Source organism: Euleptes europaea, chromosome 10 (assembly GCF_029931775.1).
Source record: "Euleptes europaea isolate rEulEur1 chromosome 10, rEulEur1.hap1, whole genome shotgun sequence".
Classification (NCBI taxonomy): domain Eukaryota; kingdom Metazoa; phylum Chordata; class Lepidosauria; order Squamata; family Sphaerodactylidae; genus Euleptes; species Euleptes europaea.
In genome coordinates this window covers 77,277,119-77,303,756 of record NC_079321.1, presented here as the reverse complement: position 1 = coordinate 77,303,756, position 26,638 = coordinate 77,277,119, and the positions used below count along the sequence as shown (strand labels likewise).

General features: G+C 41.5%; 1 protein-coding gene across 1 annotated transcript in view; it reads left to right on the top strand.

Moving 5' to 3' along the window:
• ARHGAP18 (Rho GTPase activating protein 18) overlaps positions 1-26,638 on the top strand; it is an 86,326-nt gene that overhangs the window by 39,036 nt on the left and 20,652 nt on the right. Inside the window, exons 3-8 of the mRNA XM_056856227.1 lie at positions 6,793-6,806; positions 11,240-11,439; positions 14,821-15,056; positions 18,423-18,495; positions 20,649-20,782; positions 22,259-22,424. Of these exons, the coding sequence (XP_056712205.1) occupies positions 6,793-6,806; positions 11,240-11,439; positions 14,821-15,056; positions 18,423-18,495; positions 20,649-20,782; positions 22,259-22,424 (823 nt within the window). The remainder of the gene's footprint in view (positions 1-6,792; positions 6,807-11,239; positions 11,440-14,820; positions 15,057-18,422; positions 18,496-20,648; positions 20,783-22,258; positions 22,425-26,638) is intronic.

Genomic DNA, 26,638 nt, shown 5'->3' with positions numbered 1-26,638 from the left:
GTATTGAGGAAGTGACCAACATTAATCTTGATAAAGTCAGCAGTCGTGTTTCTAAATTGAGGTTTAAAGCTGAGCAGTCTATTCTCATGAGCCAGTTTTCCTGCTAATAATGTTACAGCACTTCTGTATGATGGGAAGGAAATGAGGGGATGGGGTAGCTGTTGAACAATCATCTCTTAGCCCTCCTTCCCCACTCCAGATATGTACAATTTGGCAGCTCTCCAAAAAACATTCCAGCTTTTCATTTTTATATCCCTTCCTTCTCATAAACAGAAGTATTAAAATACAAGATGATCTTTTGATGTACATGTTTCATTTTTATTTATTTTTTACAAATTTCAAGGGGACAATTATTTTTTATTTTAAGGTTTTAACCTTCCTTTGAGGATGATTTCATTGAAATATTTTGTGTAGAATTGTTGGGTGAAGGAACATGTAAGGGTGTTGTTTAACCAGACATCTTGCTATATATATGGTTGATCAGGTTTCAATGTGATAATATTACGTATGGCTTATCAGATTTTAATCACATTAATAAAACCTAATTAATGTGAAATAAACTGGAATGGGGCAGGGTTTGTTAAAACAGTAGGGATTGCAGATTAGATTACAGTTGAGTCATATTAGAATTTCAGAAATATGAAGCACTGTTGTGATGTTGTGGAACAGGTTTACTCTCCTGAGCTGTAGGGCAGGGGCTATAGCTCAGTGGTACAGCATGAGCTTTCTGTGCAAAGTGTCCTTAGTTCAAACCCTGACATCTCCAGTTCAAAGAATTGTTGGGAGCCTGGCTGGGAAAGCTCCTGTCTGAGACCCTGGAGAGCTGTTGCTAGTCAGGATATGCTGCTCTGATACAGAAGGATGAATTGGTTTGAGGGTGCTTTTACACTAGTAGAATTGCCATGATTTGTTCACTCAGTTTTAATTGAGAATCCATAGCATGATTTTGGCAATATTATATGCCCATGTTTTCCCTTTTGTAGTCTCATCTTTTCGTGGCTTAAAAAAAGAAGTAAAACAGCAGCTAGACTAATCTTAATTGAACTCTGGAAGCAAAGGAAAATTTCTCATAGGAAGGAATTTACCTTGTAAAAGTAAAGTATTTCTATGTTTTGCTTCAGCTTACTGCTCTGCAGAAGAATGAAGACGTTAATAGAATTGACTTATAATGGAAAAAGGTGCTTCAATGTATGGTATTATTGTGCAATAGAATGGTTTGATCTGAATTTAGAGAATTCCCACCTTTGTTTTACAGTATCCCACTCCCCTTTTTGTGGGGAAGTGTTTGTGTCTATAAAAAATGAATGTCAGGGTCAACAGAGGGAACAATCCTGACATAATTAAACTGGGGGTTAGCCTGATGAGTTACCTTCTGTTGTTGTGGTAGTGGGCCAAATTTTGCTTACTGACCCATGCAAAGACAGAGAGAAGAAAGTTAGTTCCATGTTGGGAGAGAGAAGCATGAACCAAAATGCAGGTTTTTGGCACCATTACTTGTTGGTATTGAATAGTGCAGAACAGATCTCACATGTATAATCCTTAAGGCAGTTTGCAATCTTAATTTTGTGATGTTCTGGAAAAGTTAGAACTGGTATTTCTAGAAAGCACATGAGAATGCTATTTTATGTGATATATCGCTGCTGTTTGTGGTCCTAAGGGAAGAAACAGTACCGCAACAAAAATGATCAGGAAATAAACACGGATACACAAAATTCGGTTAACAAAGGCCACAGCTTTATTGATTACAACAGAAAGGAGCATTTGGCAAGGTATGGGGCAGGATCCAAGCATCAAGTGGCTACCCTGTTATCCAATGAAATGATCCCCAACCCAAGTGTTGGGGTAGCAACTGGAGTGCTGAAAACAGTGGTTCCACTAGATTTAAGTTGATTCATACCATGTGCTTTTGCTGATAAGGATGAATGTGAGCTGTGCATGGAAACGTCAAGCCTGAGTACAGTTTGACATGTTTATGGGTAGAAATTAAGGAGAATTTCAATGTTTGGAGCATCAGACTTAAAATATGCAGTATGTAAAATATGATTCAGGGAATGTAATGAAAAAGCAATCAAACACAAAAATTGGGGGCCCAGTGGAGGACAATGCATTCTGGAATCAGTCCCTTTTGAGGAATCATTGGGGGAATGCCGAACGAAACAAAAAAAAGTGTTCACCCGCCAATGGAAGATGGCAACAGAAGGGTTAGACAAGTCCTCCTGGAGAGAGAGCTTCAGAGTTTTGGTGCCACAACCAAAAAGCCCTCTTCCCAGTTGCTACCTGTGTAATCTCAGAAGGCAGGGACACCTGGAGCAGATTCTTGAAAGAAGAACGCATTGGTCGAGTAGGTTCATAAGGGAATAGGCAGTCCTTTAGGTATGTTGGTCCCATGCCATAGAGTGCTTGAAAGCTCAACAGAAGCACCTTGAATTGTGATGGAAACAGATTGGAAGCCAGTACATGGGCCAAAATTGGAGTGATATGGTCCCTACGATGCACTCCAGCTAACATCCTGGCTGCAACATTCTGTATCAATTGAATTTGGCCTGGGTGTAGAGATCTCCCATGGAGTTACAGTATACTATAAACCCTTGATTCAAGGATGGGACCATTTCTCCTGGAGACAGCCTGTCTCATCATGAGATGGTGTATTATTTCACGTAATTCATATATCTTGTTTAATCTAAGATGGAGTCCACCTGTCCCTTTGGCTACATAGGCTCCATAGGTGTAGGTGGCTCTGCGGGTAATATATAGTATGCATCCTTTATCAGCTTCCCAGAAACATATTATAAAGTTGTGTTAGTAACTTCTCATGTGCATCTCATACACAAATTTTATTAAAATGGTAATTATAAACATTGCTTCTATAATAGATGTGAGACTAATTTCTTGCTGGTTATCTAGTCCTGAAATTGTAAGCAAGTGGGTTTGCTATTTCCTCCAACTTAGTTAACGTTCTGCTAGGAAATCTTAACAGTTCAATAAGAAAATGGTATCATACACTGCTAGGAATCTAATAATGGCATCAGATATTCTAAGTGTTATTAAATGGCGTACTCCAGCCACATGGTCTACTCAGGAAAAATATGCCTGAGATTGTACAATTAAGGGGGAAATGGACAAAGATACAATCATTTGAAATTACTTGCTTCCCATTCATTCTGAGAAATATTGATATAGACTTAAATATATGTGATTGTGTTAGCTTATTATGATGATTAGCCTTTCAACTTCTCATCTTATTGTACTGCATATAGTCTCTCCCCCATTTCTTTTAATTGTACCTGTCATCTGGAGTACATCTTGCAGACTGTTGTGTATTGTGAAGTGATTTCATCCCAACTTGCTGATTTATTAGAAGTTAATAAAAACAGATGTAAACACACAATCTGCCTTGGGTCTCCCCCTATGCTCTGCCATGACAGCAAGGGCTTCTGCAGATGTGTGTGTGTGTGTGTGTGTGTGTATTAAATGCCATCAAGTCACTTCCAACAATCTGTAAATGGGCAAAGTCAACAACTGCCCATACACATGCCTTCTCCTTTGTGTCCCTCATCTTGTGGAATGGCCTGCCTGAGGAGGTCAGAAAGGCTTCCACTCTCTTGGCTTCTGCAAACTATGCAAAACTGAATTATTCAAGAAGGCTTTTCTATGCAGAATATAGAGTATCACTGTTAGAAGAGGCTTTACAAAGTTACTTGGATAAATTATTGGGGACTGTGGTCTGTACTACTGTGTATAGTTTGCTGTGGGATGGTTCCCATTGTATAGTTTTGCATCATTTAGTGTGTCATGTTAACACTTACACTTTGCTTCAGTTCTGTTTTTTAGACTTCTGGTTGGATCTACAACCCAAATCCTGTTTCATTGTTTATTGATGATTGTATTGGACTCTGTGTAAATTGCATTGAGTCCCAGTGAGAAAGGCAGACTATAAATAGTGTAAATAAATAAATCACCCTAAGTGATGTTTAGGGTTGGGGGAATGGCATAGTATAGCCCAATCTTCTCTGATCTCGTCTGGGTTGGTACTTGGAAGGGAGACCACCAAGGAAGACTCTGCAGAGGAAGGCAATGGCAAGCCACCTCTGCTGAATCACTTGCCTTGAAATCTCCACTAGGAGTCGCTATAAGTCAGCCGGGATTCAAAGGCACTTTACAAGCACACAAGTGATGTTTCATTACTAATCTTAATTTCTAATTATATCAAAACATACTTATTTTGCATGAGGTATTCATTTTCACAGTTCATATCTGTTGCCTTGTGTTCTTCCAACTAATTAATTACTATGAAGGAGGAACTGTCATTTTCAGTAGCATCTGGGTGCCATGTCTATTATTGAAGAGGTCACTTATGCATGAATGTAGATGTGTGATACTGTCCTCATGGGACTTATTTATTTCATTTATACCACACTTTTCTCCCCAATGGAAACTTATTTATAATATTCTCTCCTTTCCATTTTATTCTCACAACAACCCCCTGAGGTCGGTTAGGCTGAAAGTGGGTGAAATTGCTTAATGTTACTCAGCAGGCTTCCATGTTAGAGATGGGATTTGAACCTGGGTCTCCCACATTGGCTGTCACTGACTATATCTGAACCAATGGTTTTGAGTGGGCATCTAACCCTCCTCCTCCCACTTCCAACCATGCTTACCCCTAGGGTAGCCAACCTCCAGGTACTAGCTGGAGATTTCCTGCTATTACAATGGATCTCCAGCTGATAGAGATCTGTTCACCTGGAGAAAATGGCTGCTTTGGCAATTGGACTCTATGGCATTGAAGTCCCTCCCCTCCGCAAACCCCGCCCTCCTCAGGCTCTGCCCCAAAAATCTCCCATCTATGGCAAAGAGGGACCTGGAAACCCTACTTACCACTCAGCCCCACTCCTGCTTTTACGTTAAAGAAAGTGATCCTCTGGAGAGCTGATCAGTGATGTGCTGCACGTTAAAAACAAATGTCCCAAAGCATTTATATGGGAAGGCATGAGTAATTTGTAAAAGAGAGGTGAATGCTGCAAAACATGCCTTCGGATGAAGATTGACTATGCCTGGTGCTCGGCCCTGCCCAAAGCAAAGACAATGATCTCTGAAGAGACCAGCCTTTGACTTCCTTTGCTTTATGGTTGCATCTGACTGATTAATAATGGGGACTGCAGATGTAGTGACACTTTGCCAATGGGTGGGCCATGTTTGGGATAGCTTCCAAGTTATAGGGGAGTAGGTTTGGCAATATACTTAGAACACAAACCATACTTTGGAGGGGCTATTATTTTGTGCCTACTCTGAACCCTTTAAAGTATTCTTGAGAAAGAGAGAGAGAGAGGTTGTGTTCATGATAGGTCTGTGAAAGAGCCAGGGCATAGTACAGTCACTCACTTGTGTCAAAGTAGTATGTTCCAGTGTGAGATCAGAACTGGCAATAAAACTACTTCCTCAAGCAGTTATTTTTAAAGAGAATGCCACTGTGAGTGGGTGTGAGAGAGGGAGGAAGATCTGGCTTTAATCTGCCAAGCTTTATGACTGCGTGAGCGCTGTTTCTTTTCAATGGAATGTGACATTCCTGGGCAAGTTCCATTGGAAATAGCATAGCAGCAGTACTTGAGGAAAGATAAAATATGTGAGTCGCAGAAGAGTATTATCCAGCTTTTGTTCTGCAATCAAGTACTATATTAAGGCGATTATTGTGTAAACTAGTTCAGCTGTAAACAAGCGCATCCACTGAAAAATTGTGGTGGTATACTCATACAATGGTCCTATTCGATTAGAGCTGCCTTCCGAAATGGGAAGAGAACAAACATGATTTCTTATCATGACTGTAGCAAATACTTAGGCTGTCTTTCCTTATTACAAGATAAGCATAACTCTTGACACAGGCTAAGTGCCAAATGCTAAAGGAAAGCCCCACAGATTATTTACATACATTTCACTCCCTAAGTGCCTGGCACACTAGATCTTATTTTTGACAACGGGCCTTGAAACTGATATATCTGTATGGTTTCAGAGGCCAAGTAGACATTTGGGTACTTTCTGGATGGTGCGCTGGTCCAGAAATATGTCTTTTGCTGTATATCATCTCTTCCCCCCCCCCCCCGATTTCGCTGTATATCATCTGCAGAACAGTAGAAATAGTGCAAGTGAGAAGTAAAGATCCTTGACATTCAGTCCGCTCTTCAGATTAACAAACATGTTTGTTTGTTCGGCAAGTTTACACAGTGCCTCGACAGTGATAAAATCATAAAGACGTATAAAAATAAGGAAGCCTGTAAAAACTCAGCCAGATCATAAAATATTTTGTAGCCTGAAACAATCTTCCTAAAACAGTCTTCAGACTATAAACAGAAGGTAAAAACATTTCTTTTTAAAAAAAGAAACCCCTTTGATAATAGTCTGGGTAAAAGGAAGTGTTTTGGGAACGAAAAGAGAGATGCTAAACACAACAAAGAAGGGTTCTATTCCTATGTACAGAGTAAGAATAAAAGCAAGGACAAGATAAGCCCATTGCAGGGACTGGAAAGTAAAATTGTAACAGGAGATGAAGAGAGGGCATAACTGCTCAATTCCTACTTTTCCTCAGTCTTTTCTTGTGAGGGACGTGGGGTTCAACATGGCATAAATAGATCACATGATGAGGGAAGGGATTTGCAGCCGAGGATTGGCTTTGGGGTAGTGCACAAACACCTGGTTTCTTTAAATGAAGCAAAGTCCTCAGGGCCAGATGAATTGCATCCAAGGGTACTCAAAACAACCTGCACATGTAATTTCTGAGCGTCTGTCCGTTATTTTTGAGAGGTCTTGGAGAACAGGTGAGGATCCAGAAGATTGGAGGCGGGCAAATTAAATCTGCAGATGATACTAAATCGGGAGGGGTAGCAAATATGGTAGAAGACAGAGTCAGGATACAGGATGATCTTGACAGGTTGGAGAATTTGGCTAAAACTAATAAAATGCACTTCAACAAAGATAAATGTAAAGTTCTGCATTTAGGTAGGAAAAATCAAATGCATTATTATAGGATTGGTGAGATTTGTCTGAGCAGTAGTGTGTGTGAAAAGGATCTTGGGGTCTTAGTAGACCAAACAGTGAACATGAGTCAGCAGTGTGATGCTGTAACTAAAAATGCAAATGCGATCTTGGGCTGCATCAACAGAAGTATAGTGTCCAGATCAAGTGAAGTGATGGTATCGCTTTACTCTGCCCTTGTTAAATCTCACCTAGAGTACTGTGTTCAGTTTTGGGCACTGCAATTTAAGAAAGATGTAGACAAGCTGGAATGTGTCCGGAGGAGGGCAACAAAGATGGTAAGGGGTCTGGAGACCAAGTTCCACGAGGAAAGGTTGAAGGAGCTGGGTATGTTTCGCCTGGAGAGGAGAAGACTGAGAGGTGATATGATAACCATCTTCAAGTACTTGAAAGGCTGTCATATGGAGGATGGTGCCGAATTGTTTTCTGTTGCCCCAGAAGGTCGAAGCAGAACCAATGGGTTGAAATTAAACCAAAAGAGTTTCCATCTAGATATTAGGAAGAATTTTCTAACAGAGCAGTTCCTTAGTGGAACAGGCTTCCTCGGGAGGTGATGAGCTCTCCTTCCCTGGAGGTTTTTAAGAAGAGGTTTGATGGCCATCTGTCAGCAGTGCTGATTCTATGACCTTAAGCAGGTGATGAGAGGGAGGGCATCTTGGCCATCTTCTGGGCATGGAGTAGGGGTCACTGAGGGTGTGGGGGGATGTAGTTTGGAGGGGGTGGACTAGATCACCCTTGTGATCCCTTCCAGCTCTTATGATTCTATGAAGAGAGTAGAATAGGCTCCAAGCATGCCTGAAGGGCCATTCCATAGGTGAGGTGCCTTCACTGGAAAAGCCCTGTCCCTGCTTCCTACCCTCCTCACCTCTGTGAGGTAGACAGGTGAAGAGATGGGGAATGGGCTTGCAAGGAGGGTTTTAACTGGTAGAAAGGAAACTTGTGTCTGTTAGGCTAGTCCCCGGAAGCTGAAATCAAAGCTTCTGTTTGCTTTAGAGCCCAAATTCTGTTCTGTGAGTTAGATGACCTGGCAAATAAAGTTTTAACAAGTCTAACAGCTAGATTTGAGTCCAGTAGCACTTTAGAGACCAACAAGATTTTCAGGGTATAAACCTTTGAGAATCAAAGCTCTGATGAAGGGAGCATTGACTCTTGAAAGCTTATATCCTTATATATGTTCTATTGCAGATCAGCTTGGCTACCCTCTGAAACTTTTAACAGGTGTAGTGTCCAGTCTATCTGTTAGTATGTATTATTTTCTTTGCAATCAATGACTGCCAGAGAGCTGAAATGTCCTTGCCTACCTTATAGCTTTTAGACCCTGATAGCTAATTGCTTCTGCATCACCCCGAACTACCACAAATTGCTTTAAATGTTTTTATCTGGGACTACTGTATGAACACAAATCCTGGGCTCTGTAATGTTGACTACTTACAGTGCATTAGCTGGATTCCATTCCCTTTCACAATTATGAATGTTTTCCCTGTTAGGGCCTTATATCTCCTTATGTGATGAAGAGTCTTGTGCCACCTGAAAGTCTGACAACATATTGCAGCATAACCTTTCTATTAGTATGTATAATTAAGAAAACTTATCTTGCAATGTATTTATTAGCTTTTAAAGTGTGGCACCGTTAACGATAGGACGTTTTAGAGGATATTGATTCATAAGGTCGCCGTGAGTCGGAAGTGACTTGACGTCACTTAACCCACGCACAAAGTGTGGCAACCCTCCTTGTTCTTTTACTGCAGAAAACTAACAGTTTCCCCTCTTGAATTAGTCTCCCTGGTGACTCTTATTAATTTTATTAAACATTTATGCAAATAGAGTATCCCTTATCCAGACATCCCATATCCAGACTGATCCAAAAACTGGACCCTTTGAGCCAGCATGCAGGCAGATCCTTGCTGTCTGCTTTCAATGTTTCCTCTCACCTAAAAATAAAAATAAAACACAGTGTACACTACATCATACTTGGAGACTAAAGCCTGCCATTGTTTGTTTGCGGGTTGTTGTTGCTCTTGTTTAACAGCTGATACAGGTATTCTGGTGAGATAGTTACACCTTTGCTTTTGACACATCAATGTACACAAATTATTGTTTAAAATGACATTTAGGCTAAGTGTATAAGGGTATATAAAACATAAATGACATCCCCAAGATGTCTCCAAATTGGACAATTTGAGGGTTATTTTAGCAGGGGTGGATTTTAATATTACATTGGCAGTTGCCAAATTTCTTTCCCAGACAATTAAGATTTAAAAATATTAATTTCTTTATGGGCTAGTTAGATAGTTGCTTTTTCTTTTTTCTTATTTTGATCTTAGTGTGACACTGTTCAGGGCCCAATTGGCCAGATGACCAATATCATTAAAGTAAGTTTCAGCACATGCCCTCAAGGCATTTTTGAAATTACTTTTAAATGGTGGCAGTATCCTCATGGTGGCACAAGGACACCGCCGCTTCTACTTTGGCCCTCCGGCAGGGGTACTTCTCTGTGTGTCCCCTTCCATCTTCCAAGGTGTAGTGAGGGGTCAGCGGGGAGACAGCATATGGGCACCTCGCTCGTGGGGGCCTCCTCCTCCTCACTGTTGCTTGTCTGACATCCGGGCTTTTACGTTTGAGATGCCAGTAAAAAGTTTGTTGTTTGCCCAGGCTTTTGGCTAGAAGTACTGCTGACCACTGCAGGTGGTTTATGTTATAATTTATGTGATGTCGATGTGTCTTAACGGTTTGTAATTGTGTGTGTGTGTGGGGGGGCGTTGTATATTTGCTTTGGAAGCCAAGTCATGTGCAGAAACCTTTTGTGGGTTATAAATCCTTTCAATAAATAAAAAAGTCAAATAGATTTTTTTTTGTCTGCCATAGTATTCAAAAGGCTGCAATTAGTAGAAGTTGCCAGTTATATTCAAGGGCATATATATATATATATATATATGTGTATGTGTGTGTGTGTGTGTGTGTGTGTGTGTGTGTGTGTGTGTGTGTGTATATATATATATATATATATATATATATATATATATATATATTTCAAGGGCACAAATGAACTAGAATGAAATATTTTCAGTGTGGATGTTTATAGCTAGAGTTTGCTTTAGTTTGGTTTTGCTTGAACCAGGGCTATAAAAATCCCAGCTACTTGATTACCTTGGCCTTGAAACAGGCTGGTCTTTCCCAGATATTGCCTAAATTGAAATGTTATATCTAAGCATAGGAATTGCAGTGGTTCGTGGAAAAAAAAAGATGTAAAGAAGATAGATATGTTTGGTATAGTCTGCAAGTGGCACTACTGTAGAACAAGCAGCAACTCTCTCTTACATGAGTTAAAATGGCAAACTACAAGAAGCTGTTTGAAATGGTAACTAAATTTGTCAAAACAGGAAATTAATTTGTTTTATCCAGTGAAAGAACTTATTTTATGAACAGCTGCATTCTTTAATAGGAGCTATGTAAACTAAAGGGAGAGAGCCAGCGTGATGTAGTGGTTAAGAGCGGTGGATTCTAATCTGGAGAACCGGGTTCGATTCCCCACTCCTCCATATGAAGCCTGCTGGGTGAGCTTGGGCCTGTCACAGTTCTCTCAGAACTCTCTCAGCCCAGGTGGAGGCAGGCAGGTGGAGGCAGGCAACCACCTCTGAACATCTCTTGCCTTGAAAGCCCTATGGGATTGCCATAAGTCAGCTGTGACTTGACGGCCCTTTCCACCACAAACTAAAGGGCTGCTTCAGATTTGAACACCAGGCTCAGTTTACTCACTTCAACATATGCAGCTTGTTTTCCTTGTGTCAGTACAAGGCATCCCTGGGGAGTTTATCCTTATTTGACGTGTTTATCACTAACTTCTGCCACAAAGCAATAGGCAATTCAGCCAGCTATTGTCCTGCTTTGGGAAAAGAAATTCTGTCTTCTGAACACACTCTGATAGAATTCTGGACATTGCTAAAACGGATAGGAAGCTTTAAAAAAAGGTTAGCGCTTGAAGAGAGAGAATACTGCTGCCCCAATATAACTATAAAAAGTTTAGCAGTGTTCGCATGCGTAAAAATGATTAGAAGAGAAGTGCTTACTTAAAATGAAAATGCTTACTTAAAAGTTCAAAGTTTATGACATCTTTATGGGAGCGTGAAAATTGTGTTTCTTTACTAACCTTGTTGATGTAGTGATAAACATGATACCACATTCTTACATCTCTATGTTTTTGTCTGCATTTATATAGCCGGAGATCTGGCCAGTATACAATGAACCATGACGACTCTAAGAAATCCCCAGGAAAGCCCCCTTACAATCGCTCAGGTTCTCAGGATTCACTGGATGAATTATCTATGGATGACTACTGGAAAGAACTGGAAAACATCCACGAAACTGAAGGAAGTAATCATGAAGAACAAGAAGTGGCTGTTGTTAAGGAGCCTGATGGTAATCTAAATTAAGCTTGATCAAAACATTTCAACTTTAGATCCTGACGTTCTTGCATGTGGTACAACATGTTGGTATTGATATATATAATTGAGGTTAGTGCCAGTTGGCCAGCGCCAGGGCCAGGCTACCCGTTAGTGAACGTGCAGAGATGAAAACTTTTCAAAGATCACAGGGTGGTATGGAAAATTAACACTGGCTGAAGGCGGACAATAAAGTAAAATGACAAAAGGGAGTTCAAGGTGTGAGCAGCACGCTGTGTGTGCGCTCGTTCCACTATAATCTCTGTAAAACATGTTTTTTGAGAGGCAATAAAAGAAATGAGTGTGTACTCCAGTGCAAAGGTGCCAGTATCATAATATTTCTCAAAACCATTGTCTGGCTTCATCCATTGTCAGTGGTGCATAGCTGCTGTATGTTGTCATCTCTCTGGTCCAACCTGTTTTGTAGCGCTTCAGAATATATCCTGGAATAGCCGAAACACTCTTTGAGCAGAGTGATCCTCACTGCTCCAGTGGACTATTGTGTGCACGTCTCTGCTATGGTGACCAGTAATATGCTTTCCCCTCCTTCCCCATGCCCCAGTAGTTTATAAAAGTTTAAAATCAATAGGTAAAGGATGAGTACTTATCCACATATCTGGAAGTGTATCTGTCACTATTACATGATAACAAAGAATGCAGGGCTGTTGACTCCCATGCAGCAGCAATGCCCCAGGGTATGAAGACTGGTCTTTTGTATAATCAGTTTTTGTTTGAGCAGTATGTATTACCCCTGTACAGCATGATCAGGAGCATTTTATATTGCTTCAGTTTACTTTGGGAATACAGTTTGGTTGAGTTACTTTTACCACTTCATTGATGTGTATGGAACTAGGAGAAACAATTCCAGTTATGAAAATGTGTTCTTCTCTGAATTGAGAGTAATTTCTTCCTTCTTCTATCACATTTGTACAGTTTTCAAGCTGTTGTTGCTGGATTAGGACAGTGGCAACGGGAAGTTCATCCTTTTATAGAGAGGGTTGTCTGTACTCAGACAGAATGCATGGCACAACACACCGTTATTGCATTAAAACCGCTTTTGTCTTTGCTTTTGTTTTTATTCATCAGTTATTTCTGTAGAATCAAAAAGATATTCTAGTTTTCAAATTATGTTGTTTTGACTTTTGTGTTTATGTGTGTGCCGTCAAGTCACAGCTAACTTAGGGTTGACCCTGTAGGGTTTTCATGGCATGAGATGTTTGGAGGTGGGTTGCCATTGCCCACCTGTGCATCATGCCCCTGGTATTTCTTGGAGGACTCCCATCCAAATTCTAACCAGGGCTGACCCTGCTTAGCTTCTGAGGAGATCAGGCTAGCCTGGGTCATCCAGGTCAGGTTTTTGTTTGTTTGTTTGTTTGTTTGTATGTTTTGACTTTATAGTAAGTTTATAGTCTCACATTTTAAATATACTAAAAAAATTCTCTTTGCAGTCAAGGAAGGACAAAAGGAAACTGTACTGTTGGTGATTCTTGATGATATGTCAAAAGACTAATATGTGAAGTAATAGATGATCAGTGAAATCATATGTTCTCTAAGAAAAATCATTATATCATGTGAATATAAGATTCTTAAGAATAGCCGGTTTTACTATAGAAAAATTGAGAAATCTAAATGGTGGAACAGTTTGATGAAACATTATTCTAAAATTAGAGACTTTGCAACTTTTTGCAGGAATGGATTGTGAGTGATAAGTAGCAGTCAAATGTTCAAAATAAGTAGCAGTCAAATATTGCAGACATGGAGAAGTATGACTGGTCTTTCAAAAGCTTACTGCTGTAATTCTGTAAAACAAATTCTAATGGACATGAAAATATCCATCTTTTGCTTGGGATGTTTATTTGGGCAATGTTCCATATTCTGTCCATTGACACTGTGGAGGCATACACCGTGGCAACAAAGCATCCACACCATCGTTTTCTCTGCATTTCCCTTGCCTTAGCCCCTTGCAGCTGCCACCCCCCTCCACAAACACATGCATAAACCATCCCTTGGCATGTGGGGATGCAGGGAATGGTAGCCATGGGGGACTGAGCCAGAGAACATGGGCTAATATGGGCTGGATGTGCAAAAATGCACACCTTCTTATCCACACAGTGTGTAGGGGTGCTTTTACTGTGATCTTCCCCAAAAGATCATATCAAACCAGGTTTGTGAAAGATAGGGATGCCAGCCTCCAGGTGGAACCTGGAGATGCCCTGGAATTACAGCTCATCTCCAGACTACAGAGATCAGTTCCCCTGGAGAAAATGGATGCTTTGCAGGATGGACTCTATGACATTGTACTCCACTGAGATCCCTGTCCTCCCCAGGCTCCATCCCCAAATCTCCAGGAGGTTCCCAAGCTGGATCTGGACACCCTACCCCTACATCCTTCACTGGTGTCCAGGAGGGACCTGGCAAGCAGCCCCAGTGAAAGACCACAATAAAGTGGGAGAACACATGGAAAGTAGAGAATGAGAGGGTGATGTGTGGATGCTCAAAACAAACAAACCCTGCTCCAATTCAGACATGAATCTGGAACAAAACTTTCAAATGGAAGGAGCCTTAGAGTTCTATCCAAATAATACAACCAATCCCCCAAGTCTCAAACCTATCATGTCTAGAATAGGGGTCCCCAACCTTTTTGAGCCTGTGGGCATATTTGAAACTCTGACATAGCATCGTGGGCGCAACAACAATATGTCGACCACAAAATGGCTGCTGCAGGAGGCAGAGCCATCCACAAAATGATTGCCACAGCTTAACTTCAGTAACACAGTGTATATTTCTAAATCAGAGGCCTTGCTGGGCAAAAGCTCTACTTGTCCCCACTCCCTTCCTAAAAACACTTGGCGGGAGCCAGAAAAGGTGTTGGCGGGTGCCATGGTGCCTGTGGGCACCACACTGAGGACTCCTAAAATAAGGTAACCTTTGTTTTCATTAGAAATTGAAGTCATCCATTATACCTATGAAGGCCTACTATAATACATATCCAGCTGTCAACAGGGACCCACGGTTGCGCGGAGAGTGTGTGACCAGCCCAGGGTCACCCAGTGAACTTCCATGGCAGAATGGGGATTTGAACCTGGGTATCCCAGATCCTAGTCTGGCATTGTAACCACTACACCACACTGGCTGTATTTAGTGTTTACTAAGCTATGTTGTTGTGTAGAAAAAATAAGGACATTATCAGTAATTTATCCTGAATCAGTAACAAAAGTAGAAAAATGTGTTAAGTCAAATCGGTCCATGCAAAATCCAAGAGCAAGAGCCATGTAATGCCTGGCCGTTTGTGCAGTAGTCATACCGACATTATCTACATCTGGTCTTTTAAAAATTGTTCTCCTTTTACCCAGTGCAGAAGGAGAATTGGAGGAAGAGTGGTTGAAAGAAGCAGGATTGTCAAACCTCTTTGGTGACGGCGCAGGAGACTCTCAAGAAAGCCTGGTGGTTTTGGCTACACTGACCCGCACTCAGGCGGCAGCCGTGCAGAAGCGAGTGGAGACCGTCACACAGACCATGAGAAAGAAAAACAAACAGTACCAAGTTCCTGACGTGAGAGATATTTTCAAGCAGCAAACTTATCCAACAGAAAAAGTAAGATCCTTCTTAGGTTTTGGCTTGCCCTCACTTAAAAACATCCGTATCAAAGCTGATAATTACAAATATGTGAAAAGTCAGGTACACACTTGTACACTTCAACAGCCTCAAAAAAAAAAAACCTTTCCTAAAAACCTGCTTTGTATAATTCAGGCTGCATAATGAATACTAAAGTAACACAATGACCTTATCTGCTAGCATAAAGATAAGCATTTTCTTTAGGTTTGAGAATACCTTGCATACATGTTGGGAGACATTATGCTGTTTGCAAGAGAATCCCTTTGCTTTTAGAAGCAGGGCTGGTCTTCATATGAATGTTTAGATGGTGGATTTCAGCATATGTGGGTGCCATATTCCTGCCTCTAACCTCTGTTTCTGAATATCCTTTTAAAAGCTGAAAAGCTGCTGTTTCAATGTGTTTAAATAAAAAGGTGATATTGAAGAGTGGCTTTACGTGGTTGGAGATCTTGATTATTTCACAGCTTGCAATACTCCCATGTTGATTATGAAAATGAAAAAAAAATCCATCTATGGATTGATTTTATAAAACCTGAATTAATACATAGACAAAAAGCTTAGGTAGATTTTTACAAAATGTTAAACATGAAATTATATTTAGGAAATTTGAATGAAAGATTGTACACAACATGGATTTTTCTGCTCTTGTGTGATAATACTTGCTTTTATAAGTATAATAAAAATAGTGAAATATTGAACGTTGCTTACCATAGCTTGGATATTGTTTATTACTGTAGAATGGGGTCTGCAATCTGATTAAGGCATATCCAGGAGCCTTTGAAAAGTCCCGTAAATTTGCAGCTTATATTCACAGATGTGGTTGCTTGGGGTAGCAATGTTTCTTAAAATCACCAAGTGAAGTAATGTATGATTTCCTTGCAGTGTCCCAAGGACACTGAGTGCAGTGCTTGGTGTATGTGTCTGCACCTATCTGCAATATTTTGGAGAAACTTTGGCCAGATCTGTGTAGCAACTTGGAGAGGCAAGATGCCTTTGCTGCCTTGCAGAAAAGCTGTTACTTCTGTGGTACCCCTGCTGTTCTTATCAACTTAGTTGGGGGTTGTCAAGGTACTGACATTGGCAAAGACACTGATCTGTCATAACCAGTTTAGTATTCCCGATGGAAGTGGGGGAACAACCTATCTTCTTTATTTTCAGAGGAGTATTTGCGTGTTTAGCATGTTTCTGGATTAGAGCTGAATTAAGCTTGTTTTAGAGAAACATACCGTATTTTTCGCTCCATAAGACGCACTTTTTTCCACCTCAAAAGTGAGGGGAAATGTCTGTGCGTCTTATGGAGCGAATGTGCTCACAGAGCCGGCTGGGCGCGCTGGAAAGACGTGAGCCGGCTCTGTGTGCCCCGTTCCAGCGCGCCCAGCCGGCTCTGTGCGCCCTGCCCGCCTGCCAGCTGGCCGTCAGGGCGGGGAAAGCCGGCTCGCGTCGTTCCAGCACGCCCAGCCGGCTCTGTGCGCTCCGCCCGCCTGCCAGCTGGGAGGCGGGGGGGCGCACAGAGCCGGCTCGCGTCGTTCCAGCGCGACGCACACGCGCCCAGCCGGCTCTGTGCGGCTCCGCCCGCCTCCCAGCTGGCCGTTGGGTCGGGGAAAGCCGGCTCGCGTCGTTCCAGCATGCCCAGCCGGCTCTGTGCGCTCCGCCCGCCTGCCAGCTGGGAGTCGGGGGGGGGCGCACAGAGCCGGCTCGCGTCGTTCCAGCGCGACGCACACGCGCCCAGCCGGCTCTGTGCGGCTCCGCCCGCCTCCCAGCTGGCCGTTGGGTCGGGGAACGCCGGCTTGCGCCATCCCGACGCGCACACGCCCAGCTGGCATTCGCTCCATAAGACAAGTTTTTCGAGGAGGAAATCAAGATTTTTTCTTGTTTTCCTCCTCTAAAAACTAGGTGCGTCTTATGGAGCGAAAAATACGGTAATTGCATTTGTAGTCTGTGCTGTGGTGTTATCAGCAGCCTAAGAGATAGGGAGGAACTAGGAAAAAAAGATTACTAAAGGTAACATTTAAGGAATATTTCCTTTATATGTTCCTGCCTTCCTGGCAGAGTCTCACATTTCATTTTTGCTCCCAGCAATGTGTGGATAAACACGACACAAAGAAATTCATCATTCTATATACTGTAGTTTTCTCGATTTTTATTTTCTCCATAATGTTTGAAAATCCATCAGTCCACTGAGAAGCGCTAATGTACTGTAAAAGGAACCAAACATGGGAATCCTCATTCATTCACAAAGATGGGAAGGGGAGGAAAAAGCCTTGATTTTAAGAGTGTCCTGCTCTTGGTAATGGAAGCCAATCCAGAAATTCACAGAGCCGTTTAACTGCAACTAAAACATTAAATGCACTGTACTAATAGCCTCTCCTGTTCTGACTTTGTGCTTCCCTTTTCCGATGAAGGTCTTGATTATATAACGTGGCAGTATTTTCTGTAAATATTATGTGCTGCACACATTAAAGGGTCACATGGATGCAAGTGCTCAAGGTTAATAAAATGTCACCAAGGCAAAGGGAGAACAATAGAACTGGAAAGCTATATAGATCATGTTTTGTAGGGATTTCTTTTAAGAATAAACCTAAATACAACTCATGAAAAAGAACATGCAGAAATATTGTTCATCTAGTACCTAAGAATTGCCCCAGGCTTTAATTTTATTATTTCTGAGCTATCTGAATGTATGCATTCCAGATTTGTCTTTGTATTTGCTTAAGATGCATGCAAATCCCATGTGGCTTCAGAGTGTTTAACTGCACCTCTCATATTTCCTTAATATTGCTGGCTATAAGTGTAAAGAAACAAGTCTGATTTTTGCAGGCTGACTTGCAGATTTAGTTGCTTTTAGCTATGAGAACAGCAGGATTGGGAATGAGAACTAAATACTATTTCTTTCCTGGATACTTTAATTAATATGCATTTCTGTTCATTTGTTGTAGCACAGACTGTGCCTTAAAAAGAGTCGTTTTTTGCATTAAGATTGCCGGGCCCCCACCAGGGACAGCGAATCCCCCACTTTGGGCCCCATCCGCCTGGTGCTGTTTAACCGGGTGGCAGTGGTCTTACCAGACCTAAATTGAGGCAACTGCCTGGTTGGCATGTTGACATCACTTCCGGAAGTGACGTCATCACATCGCCGACGACATGGGAGATTATCTGGTATTTGGGCAAAACTCTATGGTAAAAACAGATTCTACCACAAAGTTTTTGCCCAAATACCAAGTTGTCAGTGACATGATGACGTCACTTCCAGAAGTGACATCAGCATGCCAATGGCGGCCAGGCTGAGGCCTCAACTTGCAGCTGGTAATGTTTAAGCTTTAAAACATGTTGCTTTCTGCATTTTAGGAAACTGGCAGTGAAAACCAACCTGAGAGAACCAGGAAAAGTGAAGATGCAACACTGGAGGAAGCAAAAGAAGGTAATGCCGCCAAGCTCTCAGTATTGTTTTGTTCTGTTACTTTAAGATAATAACCAAATATTGCAGAACAGATTCATGCATAACCCAGCCCCTTACCTGAATGTGGATAGTAACTGACAGGAGCTTCTGTAGGTACATTGAGTGACTGGTTTGGGCGAGTTTTTGGAACCTTTATTTAAAAAAACCCCCAACAATCCTGCTTGTCAACATGGATTGAGTCATGTGGCTCTCTATGACAGCTGGGACCAAGAAGTGTTCTGTATTTCAGATCTTTCTGTATTTTGGAATATTTGCATATACACAATGAAATATCTTGCGAATGGGACCCAAGTCTAAACACAAAATTCATTTATGCTTTATACATGTTTCTGCTTGATGTGTGTGTGTGTTAAGTGCCATCAAGCTGCTACTGCTTGATATTCAGAAAAAACAACCCTTTAAGACTGTTCTTAATAATTACTTTTACCTCATGGTAGGGGATAAAGCCCTGTAACTCAGTCAGGTTAACTCTTGTAATAAGTCCAGAGATGTTGCTTATCAGTTGTGAACGTTGGAGCATTCCTTTTAGTTGAGGGATAACATAATAGTGGCTTACAACCACAAATGATTTCATATAAAGTGGGGACAAAAATGTAACAAAACCTGAAAAAGTGTAGTGGGAGTAGGAAGAGTTATAGAAATTGGTTTTTTTCCGTAAAGTGCTTACTATTTCATAAAGGCAAAGCAGTTGCATAGTATAAAAGTGCCACTGTGTGGCACTCCTAGTGAACATTTTTGTTAGATCTTTGTATGGAATACCCTTAATTCCACTATTATGTTTCAGATGCACAAATGGTACACTAAAGCACTGCTGTGTGAGGGTGACTACCATGTGTTTTGGAAGACACATACTTAACATAAAAGTCTTGGTATATGTATTCAGAAGCTGGCAATTGTTTGGGACCTATACAGTACTGGGAAAAATTGCATGTCATCTTTAATAGTCGAGGCTGGATCAACAAATGTAGCTGAATGAAATGGTAAAGTGAACTTTCCCAGTTCAGACTATAGGTCTCTTTCATATGGACTTTAGCCTCTAAAGGCAAATTAATTTATTAAAGGTTTCCCACACCTTAAGCATGAAGCACAGCAGCAACCACAAAGATCAAAAAAGGTTTTGGAATCCCCAGATTAAGACTATATTAACTGTGTTAGGGCAGCATTTTATCCTTATCGTGTGGGAAACCTAAATAAAAAATCTGTTTGCCTTCGGAAGCCAAGATGTGTTAAAGAGCCAGGAGCGGCTATTTTTGAATGGTTCCCACATGAGGAAACCCTCTTCAAGGAGGAATGTTCCCCAGTCTTTTGCCTCCTTTGCTGTTTTTCTATTTGCAGGAAGCTTTTAGCACAAGGAGATATTAAAACATAACTACCACTGCCCCTAGGGTTGCCAACCTCCATGTACTAGCTGGAGATCTCCTGCTATTACAACTGATCTCCATCCAATAGAGATCTGTTCCCATGGAGAAAATGGCTGCTTTGGCAATTGGACTCTATGGCACTGAAGTCCCTCCCCTCCCCAAACCCCACCCTCCTCAGGCTCCGCCCCCAAAACCTCCTGCCGGTGGCAAACAGGGACCTGGCAACCCTCACCCCCCCACACAGTCAAGCAGGCAGCACTGCTTTAGTCACCTCCATTCTGATGCATGTGTGGACCAGGCCTAAAGGGGGACCTTCTGTGAGGAAGAAAGAATGTGGGGGCATCATGATGACCATCTTGTGTCAAATCCTATGAAGTAACAGATTAATTCAAATCAGAGACAGAATTGGCTTGAACTCAACAAGACTTAGTCTGCATTGATGGCACTTTTGCCCGCAGAACACAAAGTGCCCAGTTTGCACTCTTCACTCCTTATTGGGTACCCCATGCTGCTGGATGATTATTCCACTTGCAAGAATAGCTTAAAAGTATATGCAAGAGGCTGCAGCAAAAAAGCCCTCCTGTGTAATCAGAACTCTGCTTGTGATTCTTTTAATCCAAACAATTATCAATTAGTCATAAAAAACTACTCAGACAGGGGATAAATTTTTATTTGCATAAATTATGAACGAAGAGGGGGAAACTAGTATTTAAAATGTCTGTTTCTTTTCCTCTTGTTTTTCTCAATGCCTAGCACATAGCCACTGTATTGGAGAATACAGCCTGAAGGAGAACGTGCCAGTGTCTGAAACGGACATCGACCTGGAAATATCGTTTTCTGAGCAAGCAAGTCTCAAAGATAACAGGGATGACGACATGCTGCTACCTGTAGGTGCCCCCTGTCCTCTTGCGCCAACATCTTTAATTTCACTGTCAACATTTTTCTACCTGGCTTCTGAAATGTATGTCTCAGCTCTGAGCCTGAAGAAACGGAGAGTGCTGCGTATTATGGTTGGGTTATGCAAACAGCAGATTAAATGGTGTAACTCTTCTAGGACGAGAGGTAGTATTCCTTGTCCCATTTCAGATCACAGATGTGAGTTTATGTGATTTCAAGGGGTGGGGCAGAAAGATAAAATTTCCTCCACACAGAAAATTAGGTTCAGGAGAAGAGGTCTAATCTGGCCTTTTTCCTGAAGACCAAATTACACAATACAATTTTTAATGTGTTGTATCCCCCCCCCAACCTGACTTTCTCTCAGGCAATCACACATCAGCTGTGAGAGAGCTCATGGCTCCCATTAGGACCAGACCACTATGGTGGGGAGGAGAAGAGCCTTTGGCTTCCTCCTTGTTCCATTTGCCTAGTGAAATGACTTGGGAGAGCTGCTATCTGCCCCATGTATGTGTGTAACACCCAGTCGGACAAATAGCGCCTCCCCAGAGCCTCTTCTCTGCACAGTATGTGGCCTGTTTCTTATTCTCTTTTTGAAAGGTGTATGAAAGTCTTGTCAACCTGAATGTTTAGCTTTCTGCATCATAAAGCTATGAAAAAGGATGAGTCCTTAAATTGTTTTAGATTACTTATAACTCACTCCAAAGATAGGTTATTTTAAAAAGTTCCAGCCCATTGTGTTTGATCATCGACGCTTTGGTCCATCCTCCTTTTAAATTCAAGAGTAGGGACAGGCAGGAGGAGAGAGATGCCAAGCCTTCCTTCCATATGTCCCTGTGTGCCAACCACAGTCTTCAGGCCGCCAACTCTGGGCTATCCCACCACTGAGAGTGGCCCATTTGACATTGACCAGAGCCCGGGCTTTTTCCGCTGTGGCTCCGGTTCTGTGGAATGGGCTCCCTGAAGAGGTGAGGGAGCCCCCCTCCTTGGAGATCTTCAGGAGGAGCTGCAAGCCTTGCTTATTTGCCAGGGCTTTTGAGGAAGCTTTAATTAGCAGGCATCTCTTAAGCTGGGGGATGGGGGAGAGATTTGGGTTTTGCTGTTATTTTTGGTATTTAACTACAAGAAAGGTAGGGTATAAATGTTTTAATTAATAAATAAAGCACAAGTATATTAAGTGAATTTCTTAAACCAAATAATGGCAAATATGAAATATAGCAACTCTCCCCAATAATGCAATTTTTGAAATTAAAAAAACACAACAATTTTTAATCCACCAGAAGTGACGTCATGATGTTCCTTACGGCACCCTTCATGTCTCCACTCCCTGCTGGTTGCCAGGCTATTCCTGGCAATCCTAATTGATAGTCATATAAGCCATCCAAACACACACCAGTGTGAGCTATGGTTTCTTTTTTGCAATGTGTTGCAATTCTAATTTGACCCTACGATCTACACTTTCTAATTAGAATTTCAGACTGCCAAAGGACAAAACGGGCACCACAAAGATTGGGGACCTTGCCATTCAAGACATGAGGAAAATCCATTCTTTAGCACTGATTGAGCTGACTGCACTGTTTGATGTACTTGGAACAGAAATGAAGCCACAAAAAGCTATAAAAATGAAAATAAAAGGTGAGTTGGTTTTGTTTACATCAACAAAGTTTTGTATTTTAGGGGTAGTCTTGAGTCCGCATGTGAGCTGTTGAGGTCAACGTTGTTTACACACAAAGACTAAACACGGCAACAGTACAGTCATTCAGGTGCTAATTTCTTTTCTGGGGGATGGGAGTGGATGGCACTGACTGTTGCTTTACAACATCAAAAAAATATGCTCCAGGAGTCTATGTGAATGTAGGGTTGCCAACTCCAAGTTGGGAAATTCCTGGAGATTTGGGGAGGGCCGAGTTTGGCAGGGGAAGGAGCTCAGTGATGCCACACAGTCTACCTGCCGAAGCTCCCGTTTTATCCAAGGGAACTGATCTCTGTAGTCTGGACATAGTTTGAATTTCAGGAGAACTGAAGGCACTCACCTGGAGATTGGCAACCCTAAAATGAATCAGACTGCTGGTCTGTCAAGGTCCGGTACTGTCCACTCTGACTGGCAGTTACTTTTCAGGGTCTTGGGTAGGCTTTTCACATTACCTACTATGTGATCCTTTTATCTGGATTCTGGGACCTTCTGCATACAAAGCTCTACCATTGAGCCATGGTGTCTTCTCGAATTCTACAAGTGTGTTCTATGGATTGACAGTACAATCCATTCATATCTTTGTGAGGAGCTACCAGGATATTTTCATGTAGGTAAGTTTGTAGGTTGAGCACAATCAAGCCAGTGTGGAACTCTTTTGCTTGCATTTTTAGTGAGAAAATGTTAATGACTTAGATCTCTTCTACTACATTTTAACTTCAGTGAGATTGTACCACATACGAGGCAAAGCTGTAACATGCAGAGAAACTGGTTTTAGAAGCATCTATCCAAAGAGGATTTTAACAAAGCATTATGTTTTTCCAGTGTTTCCATTGTGCGGCTGGTGTTTACCACGTGTCCTAGGCACATGTTACAACCTCCTATTTATAATGCATTTATCTACTTGAGTTTCATCTGCTTGGCCCTTCACTCTCCTTGCCCATTATTTTCCTGTTTTGCCCTCTCTTTCCTTTTTGATCTTCATGATGTTCCATTGCTTGAACATTCCATTATTTTACTTTAAACTCTTTCTAGCATTAAGAAACTAAATTCTGAATGTCTCATAGTGTTGTCTAGTCACTTTATAAAGGTAAAGGTCCCCGGTGCAAGCACCAGGTCATTCCTGACCCATGGGGTGACGTCACATCCCGACGTTTCCTAGGCAGACTTTGTTTACGGGGTGGTTTGCCAGTGTCTTCCCCAGGCATCTTCCCTTTACCCCCAGCAAGCTGGGTACTCATTTTACCGACCTCGGAAGGATGGAAGGCTGAGTCAACCTTGAGCCGGCTACGTGAAACCGACTTCCGTTGGGATCGAACTCAGGTCGTGAGCAGAGCTTGGACTGCAGTACTGCAGCTTACCACTCTGCGCCATGGGGCTCCTAGTCAATTTATACCCAAAGGGGGAAAAAAGAAAAAAGAAAAGGGAAAAGAAAAGAAAGAGTGGGTGTGGCCCTGAGGCAGTGCTGCAATAGCAATTTAAAATGACTGATTGGCACTCTAACCAAGATTTTCATTTGTGTTGCCATTTTGACCAGCAGTTTATGAAAACTGCATCTATATCATGTTTCTGCAAGACTTGTGCTATGGCATGATACTTTTGTAGGGATTTTCTTTGTGGGGTGGCACTCCCATTTCCTGATTTTAAAGCAGTCACTAATTTTACAGAAGGATATAATTTTAATCCAAATGGGTAACTTCTTCTTTTCGGCCTTCGCTTGCATTTGTGGCTGAAAATTGTTATGTTATGTTGCTAATGTAGAAACTATATTGTGGCAAATAGGGTCTCATTATCAAAAGCGTCTACCAGGGGTGAAATATTTCTCCTCCCTCCCTCATTATATGAATTCTAGCTTCTGGCACTAATCAGAGTCTCTGCCGTCTTGACACCATTCTCCCTAATTCTTCACATCGTTACTGGGTGCTGCAGCGAGAGAACACTATAGAGCCTTTGCTCAGCAAAATATGAGAGAGCCAAAGGGGCCGCCTCTGTATATTACAGTGGACATTTCAAAATTGCAACAAACAGCTTTAACTGGTCAGTTTAACAAAATGCAAAAAAGAAACAAAATGTGTTGCTTTTTAAATGGGAAGCTGTGTTTTAGAGGAATTTGGTAAAGATGTTGACATACCTGCTAAAATGAGAAAAGTGAGAAAGTTCTACTACCTGAATTGTCTTGAGGCCTCATCTCTAGTTTCTACCTATCAGCCATAATGTTACAATCTCCCACCCATTTGCACTGATATTGTGTATTGCTGCAAGTTTCATCATGCACATGCGTTGTGTGTTTGTGGAACATTTCTATAACACAAACACCTAGGAGGCTCATAGTGCTACCTGATGTAATGTGTGCAAGAAGCCACTAGGGGACGGGTTTCTGCTTTTCATGTCCTTTAATTTTGGCCCTGCAGGCCTCAGTTATGGAAGTGGGATGCTATAATAATAATAATAATAATAATAATAATAATAATAATAATAATAATAATAATAATTTGTTAATATGGTCACTGACCAGCAAAAATGAACAACCAAACAAGCAATCAACAACAGCCACAATAGAGAATATGAAAACCACAACAGCTACTACTGCTACTACAAATAATCTAAACCTAAAAATTACATATTACGTGTATCAATAAAATGTATATAAACATCGTATAATTTGTTGTGACCCCCTTAATATTTTGAGTATTAAAGTATTTCTGTTACTCTTATCCTGTCAGGGTGTAAGTAGGATGCTGAGGTAGCTGATTCAGAGATAGAATAAAAGACCAAGCCAGAGTCAGAGAGACTGACATAATGCCTTTTTTACTAAGTGATAGGGACCCTAAGGCTACATTGGCAGTGGCAAGATTTGTTTCAGTCCTTATATCCCTCCAACACTAGATACATGCTGCTCAAGATCAATTGATCAAGGAGCTTCTAAGGGATAAAAGGAAAGGATTCAGAGATAGAATAAAAGACCAAGCCAGAGTCAGAGAGAGTCAGAGAACTAAATAAAACACTTTCCTAAGTTGAAACAAAGCTGACCATGTCCTGTTGTTTACGATACCCTAAACAGTCATATCCTTCCAAGCCCATTAATTTCAATGGACTTAGAAGGGTGTAACTCTGTTTAAGATTGCACTGTTAGTAAAAGACACCAATATCATAGATGGAAATCTTCAGTTCCATAAAGCATGAACCTGAATTGCATTCGATCCGGCTTCTGGGCATTTCTGCAGAGATGTGGGTATGTGAGAGAGGATCTGATCTGCTGCCACTGAGAAGCAGCACAGCATCCTGCACAGTATGGTGCTGATTCAGACTGGTTGACCTGCAGAATGTAGATCCTAGGCCTGGCAGTCCACTTCTGTTTGTCACTCCACAAATTAAGAAATAGATCTTTTATGATGACTAGTAGGCACTAGGGTTGCCAACCTCCCGGTACTAGCTGGAGATCTCCTGCTATTACAACTGATATCTAGCTGATAGAGATCAGTTCACCTGGAGAAAATGGCCACTTTGGCAATTGGACTCTATGGCATTGAAGTCCCTCCCCTCCCCAAACCCCACCCTCCTCAGACTCCCCCCCAAAAACCTCCCACCGGTGGTGAAGAGGGACCTGGCAACCCTAGTAGATCCCTAATTTCATATATCAGGAAAAAATTCAGTAAATATTTCCAATTTTCCATGGATAGGGAGAAGCAAGCGCTTCCTCTTTCCCTCACCTGCAAGCCTTCTTGGTTTCTTATAATGTTAATATTCTACCTTCTGTAAAATATGTGATTGCTTTAACTTCATCTTCTTTCCTTATACCCAATATAGATTTAGGAACCTGGATGATTTTGGGGAACCAATTTCTTTATTATGCAATAGTGTACATTGTACCCAGTGGCTCTTTCAGAGGAAGAGAAAGCAAAATTCATGTCAAACATTTGTCCTCCCTTAATACAAAAAAGTGCTTATATATGCAGATAATCCCAGTTCAGTGTACTAGGCTGGAGATGCATTAAAATATACTCCTCTGTGCAGGAAATGTTCCCATTTTGCTATCTGTCTTCATTTTTGACCTTCCCTTTAGCATTTTACAGGTACATGAAACATGTTACCACTTAATCAAATGTCTGTTTGTATCAAACTTTTCAGTCAAGGTTCAGCAGAGACGACACTGCAGTAG